Here is a 21,261-nt window from a genome sequence, read left to right on the forward strand (position 1 = left end):
GTTAACTTCACAAAGCCGAAGCGATTCGTCTCAGGAAAGCAGGAGAGTTTCGAAGGTATCTGCCCCTGCTAGCCGATCACAACCACGGGTCTGCTTACGCAGTGTATGGAGTTCACAATTTTCGCTAACTGGGCCGGGTTTCAAGATCGTTGTATACTATCAACGACAAACAATTCTACATTTCTCTCTATGTTACGGTTCTCTGTTTCCGCGAGAAACATTACATTTGAAAGAAATTGTACGAGCTTAATTTTGTATGATAGCCTAGACTGCTCCGTTATTCTAGCACGTCCACACCCAACCAGACGCATTACACAGCATTTACGGTTGGTATCTGTTCTCAGTGGATCATTAAAAAATATACATGTTCAATGATCGAGCTTCTAATAAAGTCTGCCGTGTTTCTGTGCGCAACCGCTAGCGAATCCGGGTACTTTTTCTATGCTTTCGTAGACCCGAATTCCGACAGCACCTACTAACTTTTCAGCCCCTTCAGCCGCGATAAGGGAAGGAAATACGTACGCAGACCGCTGCTGAGTAGACCCCTTCGTTGGAAGGTCGTCCTCTCCAAGCGTTTCATCTGCGCCAAGCACACAGCTTCCAGCGCTCATACGAAGTACTCACCCATCACTGGTCAGAGTTCTTCCGCTTTCGCCGAGGACACACACGACAACGGGCCATTCAAGAACATTCGGTTTTATTAGTAACCGCGAACAAAAAAACAGGTCAAAGTAAAAAGACTCGGCAGAGAGATGCCCGACCAACATCTGCGAAAGGTGGGCTCCCTTCCTTGCACGTACCTCGGAACAAACGGGCTTCTAAGCCCTTTCCCTGCGGTCCCTCCTCTCCCTGGCCCTTCCCCGGCTGTGTGAATGCCCCGAGAGAAAAAAAAAAGAGAAGGAAACAAACGCCAGAGACGGAGGGCCCAAGAAGAACTTTGAGTATAACTCTTGTCGTCTCTTTCTCTTCTCTATGTATATAAAGCGAAAGGTGCTGTGAGCTAGGCCCAACGTGGCGGCCATCGCCGCCTCTGTCTTTGGATGGGTGTCGCGCCGGCCCAGGTCAGACAGGAAGAAGGGGAGAGGGGGCGGGCCCTTGAGCTGGGGCAGCGCCACCTAGCGGGCGCAACGTGTATCACAACTGAAGAGGGCAACCCGCTCCCTCGGACCACCGAGGAAGCCACTCTTCCGCCACTGCTCCCTCTGCATCGCCGTTATTGTTACTGTTATTACTATATAATAATTATTACTATAGTTATTGGAGGCCACACCGTCTCCCCAGTTTGCTTGGTACCCGTGTAGTAGACGCATAAGGGAGACAAGTGGGGCTGCGCGCGACGCTACTCACTGCACTTCCACGGCTTTAAAACACAGCCGCTTTACACGAAAGGTCCTCTCTCCACAGGCGACTCGTAGTTTAAAAGATAGAATAAAACATCATAATGCACTGAGCGAGGAACGTTAATGACAACGGCGACCAGATGGGAGAGCCGAAAATGCGCTACTACCTTCTATGCTGATAGATCAAGCAACAATTATGCTGAGACACTCTATTCACCCCAAAGCATATTTGCTGCCGGCATTCGTGGCGTCGTATCACTACCCGTCTCGTTTTTTTTTTTCTTTTTTTTTTATGGATCCAGTATAATAGTTAGACAAGATCAAAGCTGAAAATGTGAATAAGACAGCCGAACGATCAGCAGTGTTTCATGAAGCCTGGACACTTCCTGTGAAAAAGAAAAAAACTACTTAAAGTTCGTTCAATAACGCATTAGAACTCATCCAAACGCCAACATGGCGACGGGCAGCTGACTGACAACTTATTTTACAGTTTAAGACTTTCACGCAGGAATAGCGTGCGTATTTCTTTCTTTTTGCCAATAAACCACAGAACTCGCGTGCAAAATTTATTAACCTACCTACGACTACAACAGATGAGAGGAGCGGTTATGGCCGCGCATAATAAATTTGTAGGATAACCAAATATGGCAGCTTTCCCTTTCAAAATCGCCGAATCTATTCTCGAACAATAAAAAAAAAGCTCTGAATAACCAGAAGCGGCGGTTGAATCTGTTTGCCCCGAGTGTCTCGGCAATGGCCATTCTGTCCATCCCCTCCCCCTCCTCCTCCTCCACTCCTTTCTTGCAAAGGAAGCGAAGCCGCGCATTAGAGCCCCTCACCATCTGGTCTCCGCACAGCGATCATCACACAAACGCGAGAAACAAAACCCGCATAACAAATAAACCGAGACACCGGCATCGTCCGGCTCAACGCTGACTCCGAGGCAGTGCATATCTTTGGCGACGCAACGCGCGCATCTCAAAGTCCACACATGTGCCCGCGTCGAAAAAGGAAACAAAAAAAAAAGTGTTTACGACGGCAAACTGTCTCAGAGTTGGCCCGCGAAGCGAACAGGCCGCACCAGCACCGGTATTGTGTCCAGCAGAAAAAGAAAAAAAAGTAGTAATAATAAACTCGCGCGCTCACCACGAACACTCGTAACAAGCGGGATCACGTATATGACAAACCGCGTTCGCAGCTACTGCGGCCGTAACCGGAGATGGCAATACGAGGAGCACATCAACTGCCGCCTTCGTGCGTAAGCCTCGGCTTAACCGAACCGCCCGGACAGCCGCTCTCACCCCCAAAAGCAGGATGTATAGTAGTTAACGGTTCGTCTCCTCGCGCGCGTTTCGCTGGCGTCAAGGCGGTGCCAGCCAATAGCGCCTGGGACTGGGAGGAAGACTGAAGAACACCGAGACGTTGCTAGAGCCGGCGAAGACGGGACTAGCGCCGCCTGTCAGCGGTAGCCATAAACGCTCACAAGGACAGAGCAACGGCTATCGGCGCCAGTCGTAAGAGCTGACAAACACACGGGACTAACGCAGACTCTCGAGTCACACGTCGCCTCTGTGGTCTCCCGTCTTCCGTCACGCGCGCGCTGGATTGTCACGCGAAGTGCGAACCAACCGAGCGAACAAATGTCAAGTGGTCTCAACAATCGAGCCAGAGCGAGCCAGCGAATCCAGCAAACCGTCACATGGAAGGCGACCCGAAATCGGTCACGGCAGCAGCGCTTGCCAAGCTTAAAGGGGGCCCCCCGCAAAGAACAATGATGTTGCGCCGTATTTGTAAAATACGCTTCTGTAGTAGCAAAGCGGCCGCGCCGACCGCGAGAGCAAGCTTACAGTAAGCAAAAAAAAAAAAAAAAAAAAAGAAGATGCGAGCACTAAACACGGGTGGTGACGCCGCCATGAAATTCCTGCACCACTAGCTTAGCCTTCACGTCATCGAATTTTGAGAGCCGCTACTCGGGTCTAGTTAAATTGCTCACCTGTAAAGGAGGACTACATTGCAATCTAAAGAAACCAAGGACACAGCTAGGAGTGCTTTTCCTGCGTAAAAACGGGCCGAGTAACAGCTAGCTGAAATCCGCGACGTCCCGATGACATGGCGGTGCCGACTTTCCGGCGCTTAAGTTTTTAAAAAATAATAATGATAATAATGAGGAGGCGGATTCAGTTCCTCTTTCCGATTCCCCACTAGTAATCCACGCTTTTCCACCGAATGAACTAAAATAACAACTCTCACCTGATCCAGCGGAGGTCTTTTTGGTGTCTCAATCACTAAAGCCTCACCTCTCCCACAGGGGGCCCCTTTATAGCGGCTTTCCCGCTTGCACGCGATGGCTTTAGCGTCGCGACGATACACACACGAGCACAGAGAGGTCGTGAATAAAAAATAACGAGTTGGCGCCACCTCGCGGGGCGCGTTATTACGGTTCTATACACCTTGCCCTTCTATAGAGTTATTGCTTTAGTCATTAGGCTCGCTTTGTTTTCGGCCGATGAGGCGACTACGTGTGCTTTGTTATATTGACATGAGTGTCTGTGTATGTGTCCGTTGAGTCCGTTATGTCCTCCACTGCCGCCAACGCACAATGTATTTACATCAGTCAAACAGCCTGCTACGCACTCGAGGTGATGTATTGCTCTCTCTCCCTCTTTTTCTACACTTGTCTCTCTCTCTCTCTCTTCAGCTCTGCACCAGCTTTTTCTTTCCTCCTTGTAACACCGAAACGCGTAAATAAGGAATACAATGCGAGTGTATGTACAAAACAAATTACGAAGTCACCGGTATTAGAGCAGTGCGACAGGACGCAGCTTAAACACGCTGGCTGCCTCCCTGCTCATTTGATCGCAGGCGTGCACAAAAATAAAGTCAACGGTCACAGTGGGACGCGCACACACACACACGCACACACACAAAAGAAACTCCCTCTCTCTCCCAGCTCCACAAGCACAAACAGTCAGCAATGCAGTGACCAGTAAAAATAAACAATGTAAAACACATCACCGGGACAGTGCATTCATCATCGTACACTTTCCACTTCGATCACATCCTTCACGAAAAAAAAGAAAAGACATAAAAGCGGCGAGCCCCAGTGTACGGATCAGTCGGCGGTGTTCGGAACATTCACAAAGGACACGAACGGACGCCAGTGCGAATTTTTTTTTTTACTTCCTAGGTACTCTATAATGCGAAACGCAATCTTAAAACGTGGGCTTTCCTACGCTTCTGCTACGTCTGAGGCCGTTCACGACGCCCCATTAACGGGAATCGAACTGGCGACCCTTCTGCTACTGAGTGGCGGCAAGCCACGAGCGTCTAAAAGAGGCTCGCGCTTCGCGCAGCCTTCTACTTGTTTACCTTCGGTGACGTCAGAATCCTTGCCCACGAAGATAAAACACTGGGACTCGCCCTACCGTACCTAACCGTCATCTAAGGCTATTCTCGAGGAACTATACGAAAGGCGCTAAAATAGTAAGAACTCGCGAGAATCAAAAGCGCCCATCAACAAGAGAAACACGGGCACGGTATAAAGCATGCAACGCACGTATTTCTTTAAAGGAAGGTGCAAGGACTACTACAGACGAAGTGTATGTACACGTACGCAGTACGTTATTGCGCTTGCGGCCGTGTCCAGCGGCATAATAAGGCATTAGTCCCTTAGGTTGCAGGGAGGGGGGGGGGGGGGCGAGCTTTGGGCCGGTAAAATGTACACGGCAGAGAGGGAGCAATGACCGAACGCCGATGACGTCACCGATATGAGAATGCACTCTGCCCTTCGTCAAAAAAAAAAAAAAGTGATCAAAAATACAACAGCACGGTGTCGTAGGACAGGAAACTCACTTTCATATATATTGGGAGCCAATTCGAAATCACTACGGGCGCTGCAGCAAAAAGCTTGCCGAAACGCTGTTCCGAGAAAATCGGAGTCAGTGGTTTCAATCGAGCGATTAGCACACTGGCACACGCTTCGCCAAAAGTTTCGAAGCCGCCACTACGCGATAGCACTAGCCGCCGCAAGGCTCTGTGGGTGGGCACTGCTCATACACCAGAGTTTGTGATCGAATGGGAAGCTGCCTTTGCTGACCCCCCCAATTCTTAGAAATTGATTAGCCTGGCCATACGTACAAATTGTGAAGGAACAAATTACGGGGCTACTTTGACAATATTTTTTTTTTTTTTCGCCGTAGCCTACGGACCTACCATAGTCAAGGGTTAAAAATGTAACGTAATGGGTCTAAGTGACCCTCTACAAATCCAAGTCCGAGTTTCTATTTTAGGCGTAATATTAATCGTCCGCCGATTATCTGCAGGCGATGAACGACATATCGAGACTCGTAGTTGTGCAGAGCGCTCCATAAGCGTGCCACGACGGTTCGCAAGTTCACGCGCTTCTACTCGGACCCTAACCACGGCGTCCCTCCCTCAGCTTTGGGAAGTTTGTTAAGCCCCACGTTTGCTGGTGGCAATGAAACGCTTCTGCTGTCTCTACGTAGCGTGAAGGGAAACAGCTTCATGCGGGCGCTAACCCAGTCGCATTCTACGATCGGTGCTTAGTCGCAAGCTGGTTACCGCATCCGCGAGGCCCGCCCGACACGTGATGGAACCAAAGCGGTGTTCACATACACTACCCAACAAAGCTTTTAGCTTTGGGCTGACCAGCTGCGTTGGCTAGTCTTTTCAACGGCCCGTGTTGCGCAAAACCCGGCGCCGAGGTCCCGCGTCGGCGTCGTATACCCAACCGCTTCTCTACCACCAAAGTTGCTCACACCTTGTCTTTCATACTTTACAGAGTTATTCCTTGGAATTTCGAGAACGGCAGCCCACAAACGAATGCAATAATAAAAAAGCACCGACAGCGCATGTCCTTTATCTTAGCTTTTCTCAGAGTGAAATATTAAATGTGCGAAACAATAACGGGAAATCGACTCACGCAAGACGCCCCGTTTCTACCAGGAAGCTCGCCTTCGTGCATAGCGTTTGCAGCCGGCGTTTTCCTGTACACGTTACGGTTACATAAGCTGCAGTTGCCGGGAAGCATGGAAAGCAGTAAGGGGTCCTTGAACGTTGTCGGGTTCCCCTCTTAAAGGCGAAGCTTACGCGTCCTCCAAATGTTTTCCTTTGTTTTTTTTTCTCGCTTAGACCACGCGCACTTTTCTGCATTTCGGGATACTTGCCACATTCGGTTGTCCCCGCGCTGCGGGTTGCCGATGAATCCGGCTTTGCCCTGCGATCGGCTATAGCCTCCTGGTTATCTCAAGACGGTAGAGCGACCGCCTCGAAAAGGCGTTCGCCCCGGTTTCCGCCACCGGGACCATTTATTTGTTTATTTTATTTATTTATTCAACATTTATTCAACCGCGAAGCTTGCTCGCTGAAAAACCCGAACGTGGTTCTTTACGTGGCTTCCTGCCACTCTCGGGTGGACGCCAATTTTTTACTTTCACATCGCGAAAAGTGATAGATATGGTTAAACTTCAGAGTCTGAGCTGTATAGTATGAAGAAAAAATATATGTAATATATAGAACACGGAAACAGGATCTTTGGCGCAGAGTGTAAGAACGCCCTGTTATATAGACATATGAAGATGCCTTTGCATAAGCCGCAGCTACAAATCGGCAAATACATTAGGTGAAAGAAAACTGCATTTTGCTAAACAATCTTGAAAGGGTGGAGAGATGGGGAATTCGTTTACGTATCACGGCTTTTACTTGCATTACATGCACATTTTGCTACCTATACATATGTGAGCAAGCAGCTAGCTATGACAGTAACAAGCGAGCTCGTTCAACTTTTTGTAAAATATACGCGCCGCAGCTAAAAAAAAAAAAAAATTTTTTTTAAAACGAGGCGGTACAGTGAATTCCAAGCGCTGCTTCTCATATCGGTGACGCTGCCTAAATCAAGCCTTTGGTAACACGATCGATAATCGAAAAAAGCGACCGATTTGTGCGCGGGAGTCAAAGAACTTCAGCAAGCGCGAAAACTGCTCTTTCCGTCGTAAATATCGCCCCGGAAAGGCAGCGCACGTGTATATAGCCGACTTTCGAATGTAACTACAACGCCAGTTGAGAGACGCTGCGACATGGATAATAAAAATCGAACGCCAAGTAACTCAAAGACACGATTTGACAAGTTAATGAGCACTCGGAAAGCTTAAGAAAACAATCGCCTGAGCGGAAATAAACGAGGACAGAACTCGCAACAGGCAAGCGGATTCCGAACCTGTCACACCAACAAATAAGCACACATCAATAGTGTAGAACGAGAGTATAAGCAAAGGAACGTTTGGCCAGGGCGACCTGAGGAAGAAGAACCCGCTGGCATGAAGTACTATAGACATAAAGACTCTGAGACCACGGGCATAGGAAACAATTGGCATCAGCAGGTGCCACCAGCAAAGCCCACTGAAGAACAGAGGCTCCTTCCAGGAATCACCCACACAAACTAGTGTTCGAACCCTACTGCGCATGTGCATTTGTGCATTGCCATTTACGGGATACAGGAGTCGCAGGCGAGAGCAGCAGCGCTTGGTGGCGTTGACGGAGCGTTGAACCCGAGTGCCCAAAACTATTATTGCAATGAAGGGTTATGTGCTACACAGCATCTTCTGTAGAAGCGTCAGCAGCAGCACAGTAGGGAATGTAAAGTTTCGTTTTGTTTCCTTCGACGAGAACGGCATGGAAAAATGAAACAAAGAACGTTTCTGGCGCACTTTGGTTCAACGAACTGCCACAAGATGACGCTACCAGCGCAACTGCTTGTGTCCAGGTCTCCATTGTTTCGGTGCTCCGTAAACTGCAATACTATGTGTAAAGACAGGCAAAAAACTCGCAAGTGACAAAGACTACCACAGAAGAGAGATGCCAAACCAATGAACAGAAGGAACCTATAGTCATGTGATATTCAGAGTGCATGAAGTGCTGAACATGGAAATCAATACACATGGGGAAACTGATAGAGGAAACAGTCCTACATGGAGATGCTCAATCAGGGATAAGTAAAACTCTTGAAACAAGTAGTTTTATGAGGAACACAAGAAGGCCAGTGATTGGTTAGTCGTAGCTCCGTGAGCAGGCACACCTCACTATTTTCACAGACAACATTTATGGACGAAGACATGAAATCTATGCCCACAAATAAAATTTTGAAAGTGACGATAAAAAAAAATTAAGGCTGCAATGCGTGTTGCTTCTGTATTGCACACCCCTAGAAGGAACTAGCCATGCTCTGAAAAATCGAACAGCGGGCATCTATTTGCAGACATCAGAAGAGGTGGTCCACAATTAACCATGTGATCCATTTCTTTCTCTCTCTCTCTCTCAAACATAAACCCACATAAAATCTAGTTGGCCATGCTCGTTGAAACCAAGGTGCAACATGCTTAAACTACTTCCTCGCCTGTGAACTATGCAGCCCATAACAAACACTAGGCAGCCACATCTTCAAACTAGGACCTGAACTAAAAGTTATATGACAGACTAATATGGATACATGAAGTCCTTTCAGCTCCTAATGCTCGCTACAAAATGAAGGTTAGAAGATGGCCTCATAACACAAATCCTGATACAGAAGACACTATCTTTGCTCTCCTGCTTCCATGAAAACACATCTGCCAATGATGTGGTAGTAGTGTGAGCGGAAGCCGACAACAGTGAAAGCTACAATAACACACACCAACTCACCAAATTGCAAAGCACAACTAACACAAAAGTGGGACAAGTTTGAGCCTTAAAACCGTCATGTCATAAAAGGGGAGCATGACACCTCAACAGAGACTGCTGCAACTGCCGAATACAAGTAACAGTAGCTTGTAGGCCTGTAACATGGTTACTGTTTCTTTCTATGGGCATTTTTTAATTATTGCAAGATGTCAATATGTTTCCTCTGACCCTTCGTCAAATTGCATAGACTGCATCACAGAGTTCCCATCAAAGGAGATCTGAGTGGACAAACACTGCAGAAATTCACAGAGGAGGAAAGGCTTATTGCTGTTACCGTGAAAGAAATACGACGCTGATGGAAAAACACCAAGCAAATGAAAGTAACATAGCTTTTGATTGTAGAGTGCCACGGCTGTTACATTAATGCAACCTATGCAAGATCCAAGTGCATCTTTTAAGCATTACTGGGCAAAGTGAGAGCGTCATGACAGAGTTGTTAAAGCTAGAACATGCAGTCACAAAGCTGGCAGCACAACATTACAAAGTAATATGAAATGACACAATCAAACTTGTTTCTTAAGGGCAAAATTAAAAGCACCCCTAAAAACTTATGATTACAGTTATGTGCAACAATATCCTCTTAAAATAGGAGCTTTGTACGCATATTACACATTACACAGGAAGCAAAGCAGCAATATCCATTAAGTTGAAAATACTACCTTAGGGTCCTCTGAGCCAGTTTCGGTTAAAGGAAACCAAACTGTCAGTGCGCTAATCTTGGCACTTGGTAGCTGACTGCCACTATTTGCAAACAATATACGAGCCATGTAAAATTGGCATCGATGTTGGTGACATTCAGAAGGCAAATATGATAGATGCATGCAATGTCAACATTACTAACATGCTGAAATTAAAAAATTTAAGGCTCCCCTCTACCTCACCCCTCGATTTTAGTGCCAAAAAAGGCAAGCAAGAAATTAGCTATATATGTTACAACAAATGAAAGCTTTAACTGCTAAATAGGTTTCACTTGGCTTCAGTCCCCCTTTTTCCTTCTTTCCACACTTGCCACTTCAAAGAGCTGAGGAAGGCAAAAAATCAATAATAAAGGAGAAACGCACAATTTCACCGTTAAATAATGAATCCAAGCTGCAGGCAAAAGACTTGCTGTGAGGGCAATCGGTCACACTTAGATGATCAGCCTGTGTGTACACTACAACGATTATACACAGAATGTAAATAAAAACTAATACAAGGTAACAAGGAAACAATAAGGGTGCATTCACAGCTGAGGTGTAGAAGCATAACAAAGGCATGTCGGTATCAATAGATTCTGGGACTCTAAATCAGTCTCCGTGATTCAAGGAAGTCTGTGAAATGAGCAAACATTACAGGCTAGCAAAGCTAGAACAAGTGGATTGTGTGGCCCTGCCAATCTCAGAAGGCTCCACCGGAGAACACTTGTTGCCATTACGACAGGGCAAGCCAAAATCATTGCAACAAGCTACGAAGTAGAGAAAAGCGAAGCGCCAGAGTCTGCATGGCAAGTGCTAAAACTGGTATTCCCCAAGGAAAATCAAATTTAATCTGAAGGAAATGCTTCTTGCTTTAGCCGCCTTCACCCACCAAACTTGCCATCATGGAGTAAACTGATTCATAAAGTTCTATGCCCATGTTCACGGCGACCGACGACTCCAGTGTGAACACACCCTTGCAGCAGCGGTACCAGACGGTGGACCGTAGGCCAACGGGACCTTCCCACGCGACCTTTCTCACATTCGGTACAGGCTTGATTGCATGTGGCCCTAAGCACCACCCCGTAACTACATCGGGTAGCCGCTGGTTCTAACGATCGAGCGTGAGAGAGAGGGGGAGACAGAGCGTGTGTGAGAGAGAGAGAGCGAGCAAGCAGGTGAGCGTTACTGCGCGCGCGGCGTAGAGGGGGCGGGGCCAGCCGCAGTCTGACTAGGAGTCCTCCCGCACGACGGCGAGCACGCCCGGCGACCTGCGGCGTCACTGGCCGCTCGCCTGCTGGGGCAGCGGCGACCGGACGCCCGCGTCCCGGGGCGAGCTCGCCGCGCTCGCCGAAGAAGCAGCGGTCTCGCCACCACCGATGCCGCCGGAGCCTCCCGTCGCCGACTTTGGGTTGGGCGACGCGGAGGAAGGCCGCTGTGGCTGTGCGGTGGCGAGCCGCTTGCACTTGGCCCGGCGGTTCTTGAACCAGAACTGCACGTTGCGGGGCTCGAGCCGCGGGAACCGCTTCCTGTACGGCGCACTGTTCAGCTCGTCCGTGTGGCGCACGATTTGCGCGTGCGAAGGGTGCGTGTTGAGCGCGAACCAGCGCTCGAGGCGCGGCACTTCGGTCACCGGGTCGATGAAGGTCCGGTTCCGCTTGCGGCGCTCGTCGCGGAGCCCGCCCGGGGAATCGACGCGCGCCGCCGCACACCCCGACGTCGCCCCCGAGGACGCCGTCGTCGCGCCGCTCTGGCACCGCGATTCGTCGTCGTCGCTGTCCTGGGGAGTATCGTCGCCGCCGCCCGCCACTCCGCCGCCCCCGCCGCCTTCGTCCTCTTCCATGTCACTGCTCCCTTGCGAGTCCCGGGGCTCCTCCTTAACCAGGACACCGTTGCGGCCGCGCACCGACAGGTCCAGCGTCGCCTCGGGGCTTGGCGGCGGCGAATCGTCGTCGTCTTCGAACGAGTCCTCGTGCATCATCATGGTCGCCGCTTCGCCGGCGCCGCCGAGCGCCGAGGCGGACGAGGAGAAGCCGTTGCTGTTCCTGTGCTGGCGAAACCCGTCATCCGAGTCCTGCGTAGAGTACATCCCGCAGTCCCAGGCGGGGCTCCACAGCGGAGGCAGGAAGCCGTTGCTCAGCGTCGAAGACGCTGGGCCGCCCTCGCCCACAGCACCCAATGAGGTTGCGCCGGTGGAGACGCCGGAGGAGAGCTTGAGCTCGGCCCGCTTGTGCGCCGCCCGCGCGTTCTTGAACCAGTACACAACGTTGTTCACGTCGAGGGGCTTGCGTCCGCGACGCGAGTCCAGCGAATTCAGCTCGCGCACGTACTGCTGGATGGTGAGCCTCGACGGGTGCTGGTTCTCCGCGAACCAACGGTGCAGCTTGGGCAACTCGAGCTCCGGGTCGAAGGAGGTGCGGATGCGCGTCCGCGACGAGGAACAGCCGCCGCCGCCGCCGCTCAGGGACTGTTGCAGACACACCGGGTGCTGGGTCTGCTGCTGCTGTTGCTGCGACTGTGGAGTCCCGGGCGGTGCTCCGGCTGGTGGCGGCGTGGTGATTAAGCTAACGGGTTGCGCAGCGTTAGAGACGGAAGAAGAGGAAGAAGGCGGCGGGGGCTGCGCCTGGAGAGGCGGTTGGGACAGGCTCAGCTGCAGAAGCCGGGGAGGCGGTGGCACCACCGGAGAGGCGTGCTTCTGCTGTTGTTGAAGGTGCTGCTGCTGGAGTTGGTGCTGCAGAAGCGCCACCTGGCGACAGTGCTGGAACACCTGGTGCAGGTACCACTGGTCGAACTTCTTGCGTGTGTCCTCGGAGATTTCCCACTCGGCCTTGCCCTTGCTGAGAGCCGCTAGCGTCGTCTGTGCCGAGGAAGGGAAGTAAGGGAGGGGGGGGAGGTTGTATGCCGTGGCGAGACGACAGGGAGAGGAGAAGAACAAAAGAAAATGTAATTCAAAAAAAGCGCGCGCGCAACGCATGAGCGCGTACGCGCAGTTTCAGGCGGGCGGCACAAAGCAAACGCACGTCGAAGTCGGTTTCCGTGGCTCAACAGCCTCTTAGGCCTTAGACGCGCGCAACTTTATATCAACGGCAACCGCGCAATTCTACGGCAAGTGACTGAAGAGTGACTAGGCACAAAGAAACAATCGTCATCACGCATTCTGCATATAATGCGGGGTAGGTTAGCCGCGATTCTCTTCTACTCCGGCCGTGGCTGCGCAATGCGCGGCCGCCTTCGCCCTACCTTGGAGGTGGCCTTCGGTGGGTGCAATGTTTAGGCGACCCAACATAGCTGATGGCTTCGTGTGCGCCATTTACCCGCGCTCCTGGTTCACGCTGAAGCGAGAGGCAGCGCGAAGGGGAATTCGCTCGCCGCCGCCGCTCTTCATCACGTCACCGTCCTGACAGCGAGTGTCCGCATACATTAAGATGCGTTCACGGTTGCCGGTTGCCCGCGTGACTCCATGCTTGTCATTTTAGTTAGTGAGCGAATATTTACAGCAGTTCATACGGCCGATAGAACCACTAACCTTGCTCGCAATCAATGCTTCACCTTCCGGGCGAAACTGCGGCTTTTTTTTTTTTTTTCGCAAATGCCAAAGGAGCACAGCGCGCCTTCCCGACTATCCACGTATAGTCCGTCGACCATTTCAGTTGGACATGCGCCGTTACCGCTAAGGATATACTCGGGAAGGTTCGTGCAAGCAGGTCTTCCAAGCTAAGGCAGGTGCAGGCATATATAAGAAGCACGCAGTACAGAAGTGTGCCTGTGCGTACGTACCTGGTCGATGGGGCAGCCAGAACTCAGCAGCAGCGAATGCGACTGAGCCAGCAGCACCTGAAGGAGCTTCTCCTTCACGTCGTTCACCACGTTGGGCTTGGGCCGGCTGCAACGACCAACACAACACCGCACTGGGTGGTCGCCGGGCGGGGGGTCGAACCCCCGAGAGTGCTGCGCTTGTCTGCGCGCGCGCGCTCTCTTTCTCTCGCTCGCTCTCTCTCTCTCATGCTCCCCTCCCCGCTCGTTTTCACGACAGATCGCGCTGGTAGATAAGCGAACACACGAAACTGAAAAAGACTACTCGAGCCTTCGTCTACCGAGGATGCAAAGAAACAAGCGAACTCTTGAGTGAGACACTGCAACGAAGAAAGCGTTCATTCATACGCCGGGACAAAAGATAGCTACTAAGACCCTGCGAGGCAAGCATCAGCAATGATCGGGCACGGCAAGGTGAGGGGGGATTCCCGAAGTCACTTCACGCGGGAGTATAGCGCGGGCGGTTTGCTCGCAAAAAAAGAAAAGAAAAGGTCGGATTTCAACCGAGAGCAAAACAAAGCAACCAAGTGCCAATTGCAATACAGCCACGACCTTTCGGCTCCCCGATCGGCAGAGCAGGTTCCTCCGGGCCCTGGAGGAGCTTGCCACCAGCGCCAGGGCGTCGAAAAGAGCATGACCAGTGAGACAGAATGAAATAATAAAAAAGATTCGTGTTCGCTATACTTTCATCCATTGTTCCGTGCGTCGGTCAGCGTCACGCAAAGGCGTAAAGCTTATCTGCGACAGACACAGAGAGAATGTGTTTTTTACTACATCCCATAGCACGTGAGCGGCATCTGCAACTCTGGCCGTGCAACCGCGGTACAAAGCCCCGCTGTCGCATGCACTAAGGCTTAATTAAGAACGCGAACGTCTTCTGTACTTAACGGAGCGGACGGTAGGCAGGGCACTGCGGACATTGCACTCTAAGAAAAAGCAGCATGCCCCCTGACCATAGTTACGTACAGATACACATACTTGCGCCGTAAGGTGTGGTAGATGCTTGATCCTCAACATAAGCCCAGTGGCTACGTGCCAAGCTCGCATCCGGAGAACGGGTTCACGACTACGTCGCTTTCCGTCGCGGGACGTACCAGCGAATACCTCCTGACCGTGAAATCGTTCACGCACGGGTATACATACCTTGCAAAGTCTTCGGGAATTAGCGAAGCGTGTAAGCGTCCAGTAACTGCCACAGTTCTTAAGAGGCATGCACTGAAACGCGCCACCGGTGCGCGGGTATACACTGGAAATTGTTGAGCTCCGTAAAACCGGACAACTAAAGACAGCGTCAACTTCACAATCGCGGCGCGCCCACAACTACCAGCCGACTCAATGGCTACGCTACCTGCCACAGGTGCAGCGATCGTCTAAGTAGCTCGCCACGTGGTGTACACACACATACACGACACGGCGCGTGCCGGCGCGCAAGACGCACCTGTACAGGCGTATCCTGAGAGTGGCCACCTGCACCAGGTCGCTGAGCATGTCTCCCACGGTGGCCTCCGGCAGCTCGGTGATCTGGTCGAAGGACAGGGGCTTCCAGTTCTTGATCTGCACCACGCCTGCGGGCGCCACAAGCACACGCGTTCGTCATCGAGCCGCTTTCTTCAAGCACGTGCAAGAGGTGCGGGTGGGGAGTCGGGGAGGGGGCACAGTTTCTGATGGGGCCTGCACGGTCCTTCAGACTCTGGGCGCGAACCTAAAGAAGGGCACCATCATTTATGTACCGAAGTGATGTTCCCTTTGCCTACTTCCCCGGGTTTGTTTCTTTGTTTCTTTCAATCAATCAATCAATCACATAGTGCAGACCCTTGGGTCCAAGCAGGTAGGAGGCAAATCAACATCAAACACAATGCGAAAGACATGTCAAATAAATGTTTTGTTTCAAAACAAGCAATATCAAGGAGCACTGCGTAATACCGCACATTGCTTTACTTTGCTTGTTGCACGTAGGCGCAGGGACAGAAGAACGTCACCGCCGGGCTTGGAGTGTGGCGACCGCGAGGAGAAGGAAAAACGGCGTTCGGTTTGAAATTTCAGGCCTTTCCGCGGCGCGTAGCGATGTAGTACTTTGCAGACACGATCGTTATCGCGCAATGTATGCTCTGCACTTGTCAGCTCAAGATGGCCACACCTGGTGAGGGGACCTTTAACGTTAGCGAGCGACGCAATGCTGGTGCTAGCGTACGTTTCAGAGCATTACGCAATCTAGTCTTTTAGTAACCGAACGGAACGCAAACAGCTACGACGCCAGCTGGGGGTAAAAAATTCACCAAGTACAAATAAACCTCAGGGGCACAAAATGTCAATTCAGTACAATTCAGAAATGGCTACCCGCTTGACCCGAAGCGCGCAGGCGTGAACGCCGCCACGCCAGGTGATGACGTAGCTACCCTGGAACGGAGGTCTGCGGGAGACAGGGGGCAAAAACCGCTATTACGGAAAAAGACAGAGATCCAACTGGTGCGCACTGCTTGGCGTCCTGATGCTGCTTAGTACATAGGCTCCGCCCCCGCAGCTATTATGCCAGCGCATAGCCTCAGAAAGTTATCCGCTAGTATATGTGCGAGAGGCGGGGGGGATGAGACGGGGGAGGTATATGCTGGTTCTGAGCAGATGACTTCTCGGCGCATCGCGCTGCGGCATAATGCGTATACCTGCTCGAATTGTGTTCACATATAGGCACCGGAATTCTCTCTTTTTCTTCTTTCTAGTTCTCGCGTACGCTCATCTCGCGTTCTATACTATGCCTGGCTGCACGCTCTTACCTTGGTGCACCCCCCCCCCCCCCCACCCCCACCCCTCGGCGGCCGCATTATCTTAAGACCGCGCACAACGCATATGCGGCGAGCGCTCTCTCCGCATCGGCGGCTGAGCGTCGGAAAGCCCGCAGAAATAACGACGACGACGGTTCGAACGACAACGCGGGCAAACAGAGTTCGGAGGAGAGACGGGGGGTGGGGGGGGAGGAAGCGCGCGTATATACAGCACTGGATGATGGGGACGCTAGCAAAGAAAACACGCATACACGCACGGGTAGAGTGTTCTAGAATACGGTACGCACGGGCTAGCTCCAGTGGATGTAACCGTTGAGCCAAAACCCTCGACACATCGGCAGCAGCAGCAGCAGCAAAAGTAGAAGGGAAGAAACGAGCCTTTCTTTCTTTTCGCCGTGGCGGAAAACGCGCGCGCGACCTTTTCGCGCTCGGGCAGGTCGCAGCCACCAGCACGCTCGGTGCTTATAGACGCGTACTGTACACGCGCTAGCTGTTTTTCGGCAGGATTGGCGGTGCAAGGGCCGCAGGGGAAGTGGGGGGAAGTGGGGGGGGGGGAGAGCGCGTGTTGCGAAGGCGGATAGCTCTCGCTATCCCGTGCTAGCGCGCGTAATTCCTCGCCGTCGTCGTCGTCGGAGCCGACCTCCACCTCCTCATCCGTTCGCATATGCGCGGGCGGGCGCTTTTCTCTGTTGATTCGGCCCGGCGTCGTCGTCTCCTCCGCGGTGCTGCTGCTTATCCGCGCATTCGTATAAGTATCGGCTTTGGCGGCACCGCCGCCGGCCGAAGCCGCCGTGCGCGACGGAGAGCCCGTTATTATTCGCGGATTTTGGAGGCGCCTCCTCGCGGGTGAACTCGTTTTCGTGCAGGATCCCGTTAGCTTATATATGTATACGTATATAGCTGTAGCTTCTCTAGCCAGCCTCTTTTAATTTGCGCTTTTTGTCCCCCCCCCCCTCCCCCCCGCTCTCCAAAGGCTGATTCTTGTTTCGCGGCGGTGCGCGGGGTCGCGTTAGTTAGGGAAAGCCGGCTCTTCTTCCTTTTCCCTTTCGGGAGTGAGAGAGAGAGAGGGGGGGGGAAGCGCGTCTCGTCCTTCTTGCGCGTACGCGATGCGCGGAGAGAAGGAGCCGCGGTATAACGGGGCCGATGGGGGAAAGGGCACGCTCGGCCCACCGTGCAGCGTGAGCGACTTTGCGGCGGCGGCTTCTGCTTTCTTCTCATTGGTTATGCATGAGCGGCGTTTTGAAATTTAGGAACAGATGTAATCGGGTTCGCTCGCTATCCGCCGTCCTCCTTTCGCCTCGTTTTCTTGTTCCGTCTTGCGGCAGCGTATTTGCGTCGCATTTTCCCCGCCCGAACGAGTCGGCGAAGAAAGCCTGCGGGTCGCGCGAGGACGACGTGGATGTCGCGCGCCCGCCGCCGTCCCGTTATACGCGGCGGGTCGGAGATTATCTTGCCTCGACAAGCACGGATCCGCCGCCAACGACGGCTGCCCGCTGCTGGGCTCCTTAATCCTCGCCGACGGTTTTTTTTTTTTACTTCTTTACGGCGTCGCGAGGATCCTCGTTTTCACCGCCGTGGATGAGTAGGAGAAGGCGCGGCCTGAGCAGCGGCTCGCCGACCCCCCCCCCTTTTTTTTTTTCGCGGCGAAAGCTTCCTCGAAGAGGAGCTCCTCGTCTCGATGTGTCTTCTCGGCTCGATCTTTGTAGATCTCATCCTCGTATTCTTTTTTTCTGTGGCGACCATCGTTCTTCCCGTAACTTCTCTCTCTCTCTTCTCGAGCGGATCATTGGCCGCATTTTCTCGCACCGAGCCGAGAGACCGCCGATGCGTCGTTTAGCGGTTTCTTTCTCTGCGGCTTCAGGAACGTCGCCACTGCCGCGGTTTGGAAAACGTATAGAGTCGTCTTCTAAAGCGTGCGGACCTCGGTACCTGAGAAAACGCTGAATTTCCGAGCACTTTGTGAAAGTAGCCAAGAAAACCGCACGTTTCTATGTTGTTCGCATATGCTAGTAAAGGCTGCACATAGGAATGCCCAGCTGCGTGATAAGGTTGCGGAATTATTCATGCTCCTATCCGATACCGCGGTCCGTAAACCTTGACGCAGACTGCACACCTTGCTACTATACTGCTGCTGGGGCGGCGCCTATACGGCGGCCGAATCCCGACCCTATTTGCTGAACGGAGAGGAAGAGGCAGAGAAGAGAAAAAAAGCAAACACGGGGCGAGGCAGCCTGTAGGAAGTTGTATACGTTCAGCGTGCTGTGTTGTCCCTCACTCCTGACAGGCGTGCATTGTTTCTAGTGAAATGCAATCACTCGAAAGTGCACAAGAATACATAATCGGATTAATTGGTTCACGATGGGCAAATTGCAGTGCCCGACAACGGGACAAAGTGAGACACAAGCACACAGGAGTTAAACCGTGAGGAAAAAAAGAAACATAAAAGACAATTGGCTCGCGAAGAGATTCAGACCCACAAAATGAAACTGACGACTACACTGAAAAGTTTGCAGTGTCAAGTTTGGACTGCAGTCCTAAATTTCAAGTTACCTTCATAGGCATAGAAGAAAATCAGTTTATCGCATATAGAGAGAGCGAGAGAGAGAGTTTACTTGAAGAAAGGCAGAGAGGTCGTGACTGAGCTGGTGGGATCTAGCCTGCTACTCTGTACAGGGGGATGGAGGAACGAGGACGTAAAGGCTGGATAAGGGGTGATGATGACATAGAAGAAGGATGCACAACGATGAAGGCAAGTTCAGCATTCTCATGGTTATCAACAAAGTCTAAAAAAAAAAGAAGTCATTAAGAAGTGTCATCCGCCTTCCAGAGCATGACATAATCCCTGCCTGGTGCGTATATACTTTTGCTAAGGGCAATGCGTACGGCGCTAACTTAAGACTTAGTCGAAAGTCAGCGCTAGAACATAGCAACCAGCCCGTTTCGCAGGCACTGTTTATATATGTCATTAGCGGCAGTTTGCCGGTGTACCCGTGAAAAAAAAAATTGCAGCACTGCATTCAGCTATTAATAGCCTATAGGGCAGAAGTTGGAGGATGAGAAAAACACGAAAAGACACAAGTAGCGCGAACTGGGTAAGTTGTTCGAATGTGTGCGCAACAAAACGGGCACGGACGAAAAAGAAGAGACGTTCACAGGCGCTGTCTATCAACTGACGCTCTAATGCACACAGGTAGACAATATATATATACAACGCGGAAGCGCCAAAGCGGGAAAAACAAATACAAAAGCTAAAACCATCACCTTTCACGGCAGCGCTGCTCAGCTCACGCGTGTTACGTCCGATACAGAGAGTTCAATTCATCCTGCGATAGAGTGATGGAGGGCTGGCTTAAGCATTCGTGCGCGTGCTTGCGGATAACGGGTAACATCGACTCTTTGATTCTCCTAATCACTGCGAACGACAGTTACGTACGAGACCCAACAGTAGGACAGGACGCTTTTTTGTTATTGTTGTTGTTAAAACTAAATCTCAATCATGTCATTCCGTGATGTTGCTTTTCTATATAGCCAAAGCAAATATATGGACACTCCAGGCGAATTTGAGACGTCACCATGATGTTGCGCAAAAAGTACAGGTGTGACAAGATCGCTGCACGCTGTGGATCCGAGGGAAAGCTTGAGAGGGTGAGCCGACAAGGTTGGCGGCTTGATGTGTGCCGTCTTACGGCGCGCCCAGTGTTGAAGTAAACGTGATCGAGCGCGCCCAATATTGTGGGGGGGGGGGGGGGGGGGGGGGGGCTGGCGAGCGCGCACCTCCTCCTCTAGCCCTGCCGCGGCTGCGCACGGCGCGGAATGCGCATCTTGGAGGCAATCTGAGGCGGGTGAAATGTTGGGCATGCCGATATGGCTGATGGCTTCATGCGCGCTGTCTCCCCACGCGTTTAGTGTTGGAGTTGGCGTAATCTCGAGTTTGTAGCACGAAGTGTTCGCTACACGCTACCGAGCGCGCTTCATCACGCCAGTGTTGCAACAGCGAGCGTACGCGGTCATCGAATGTGATCTGTTCATGTCTGCCCTTAGCGCGTGACATCATACTTCTTACTTTAATTAGTAAGCGAATTTTTATGCAATTTATATGACCGATAAAACTACGCACCTTCGCGTAGTTCTAATACTTTGTCATCGCTAACACTGCTTCGGCTTTCGGGCGAAGCTGTCGCTATCCTTCCCGAGACAACACCTATCCTTTTTCACAACACACCGTAGGAGAGTCTGTAAGGGTCCACCTAATGGACTGTCCATTTCAACCGCCGCTTATTTACTGGGGCCACTCGTTTCCTCCTCACTCGCACAGCTACATCCAATCAGCACATCAGCAGCGGCTGAAATGAACAGTCCACTAGGTGGACTCTTACATAATATCCTTACTGGTCACCCGCACTACCACTAGCCAGCCCCAACAGCCCTATGATATTTATCCACGCTCTTCCCATCGTTTGCCGAGTACCGCTTCAAGCTTGCATTATATCCATGGTAATTATTAGCTATAGCCCAGCCCGATTCTCCGCTGTAGCTCTCGGGGAATCTGCTCAGTCGTTCTGCGCATTTCCTATCTTATAACGAGCACTTGGGTCACAATAGAAGGCGGACAAGTCGTGGTTAGAGCGCTGAGCTAGAAGTCGCAGACAAGCTAATTCGTTTCCCCTCACCGCACCATTCTTTAAATTTTCTTAAGCTTTAGGTTCTTTGCTACGATTCAATGTTTCAGCGCATGATCCTTCAGTGCAAACTCTGGCGCGGTTCACAACGTATAGTTGAAGAGATGCGTAGAGGGGAGTAATGTGGGGGAATGTGGGGAGCGGCGTGCGAAAGATTGTGAGGGATAAATATAGTAGGTTGCCTGTGAAGGACCGTGATGGGAATGTGGTGAGAAGCCCTCTGGGTGGCGATTTGCGGCGC

The 21,261-nt window shown here is 51.6% G+C and overlaps 1 protein-coding gene across 1 annotated transcript in view; it reads right to left on the reverse strand.

Moving 5' to 3' along the window:
* Positions 1-8,359: 8,359 nt before the first annotated feature.
* Positions 8,360-21,261, reverse strand: part of dve (SATB1_N and homeodomain domain-containing protein dve) — a 77,062-nt gene continuing 64,160 nt past the window's right edge. Inside the window, exons 4-6 of the mRNA XM_050184774.2 lie at positions 15,000-15,126; positions 13,526-13,631; positions 8,360-12,605 (exon numbers count right to left, since the gene is read on the reverse strand). Coding sequence (XP_050040731.1) covers positions 11,028-12,605; positions 13,526-13,631; positions 15,000-15,126 — 1,811 coding nt within the window. The 3' untranslated portion in view covers positions 8,360-11,027. The remainder of the gene's footprint in view (positions 12,606-13,525; positions 13,632-14,999; positions 15,127-21,261) is intronic.

This window comes from Dermacentor andersoni, chromosome 4 (genome assembly GCF_023375885.2).
Source record: "Dermacentor andersoni chromosome 4, qqDerAnde1_hic_scaffold, whole genome shotgun sequence".
NCBI lineage: Eukaryota > Metazoa > Arthropoda > Arachnida > Ixodida > Ixodidae > Dermacentor > Dermacentor andersoni.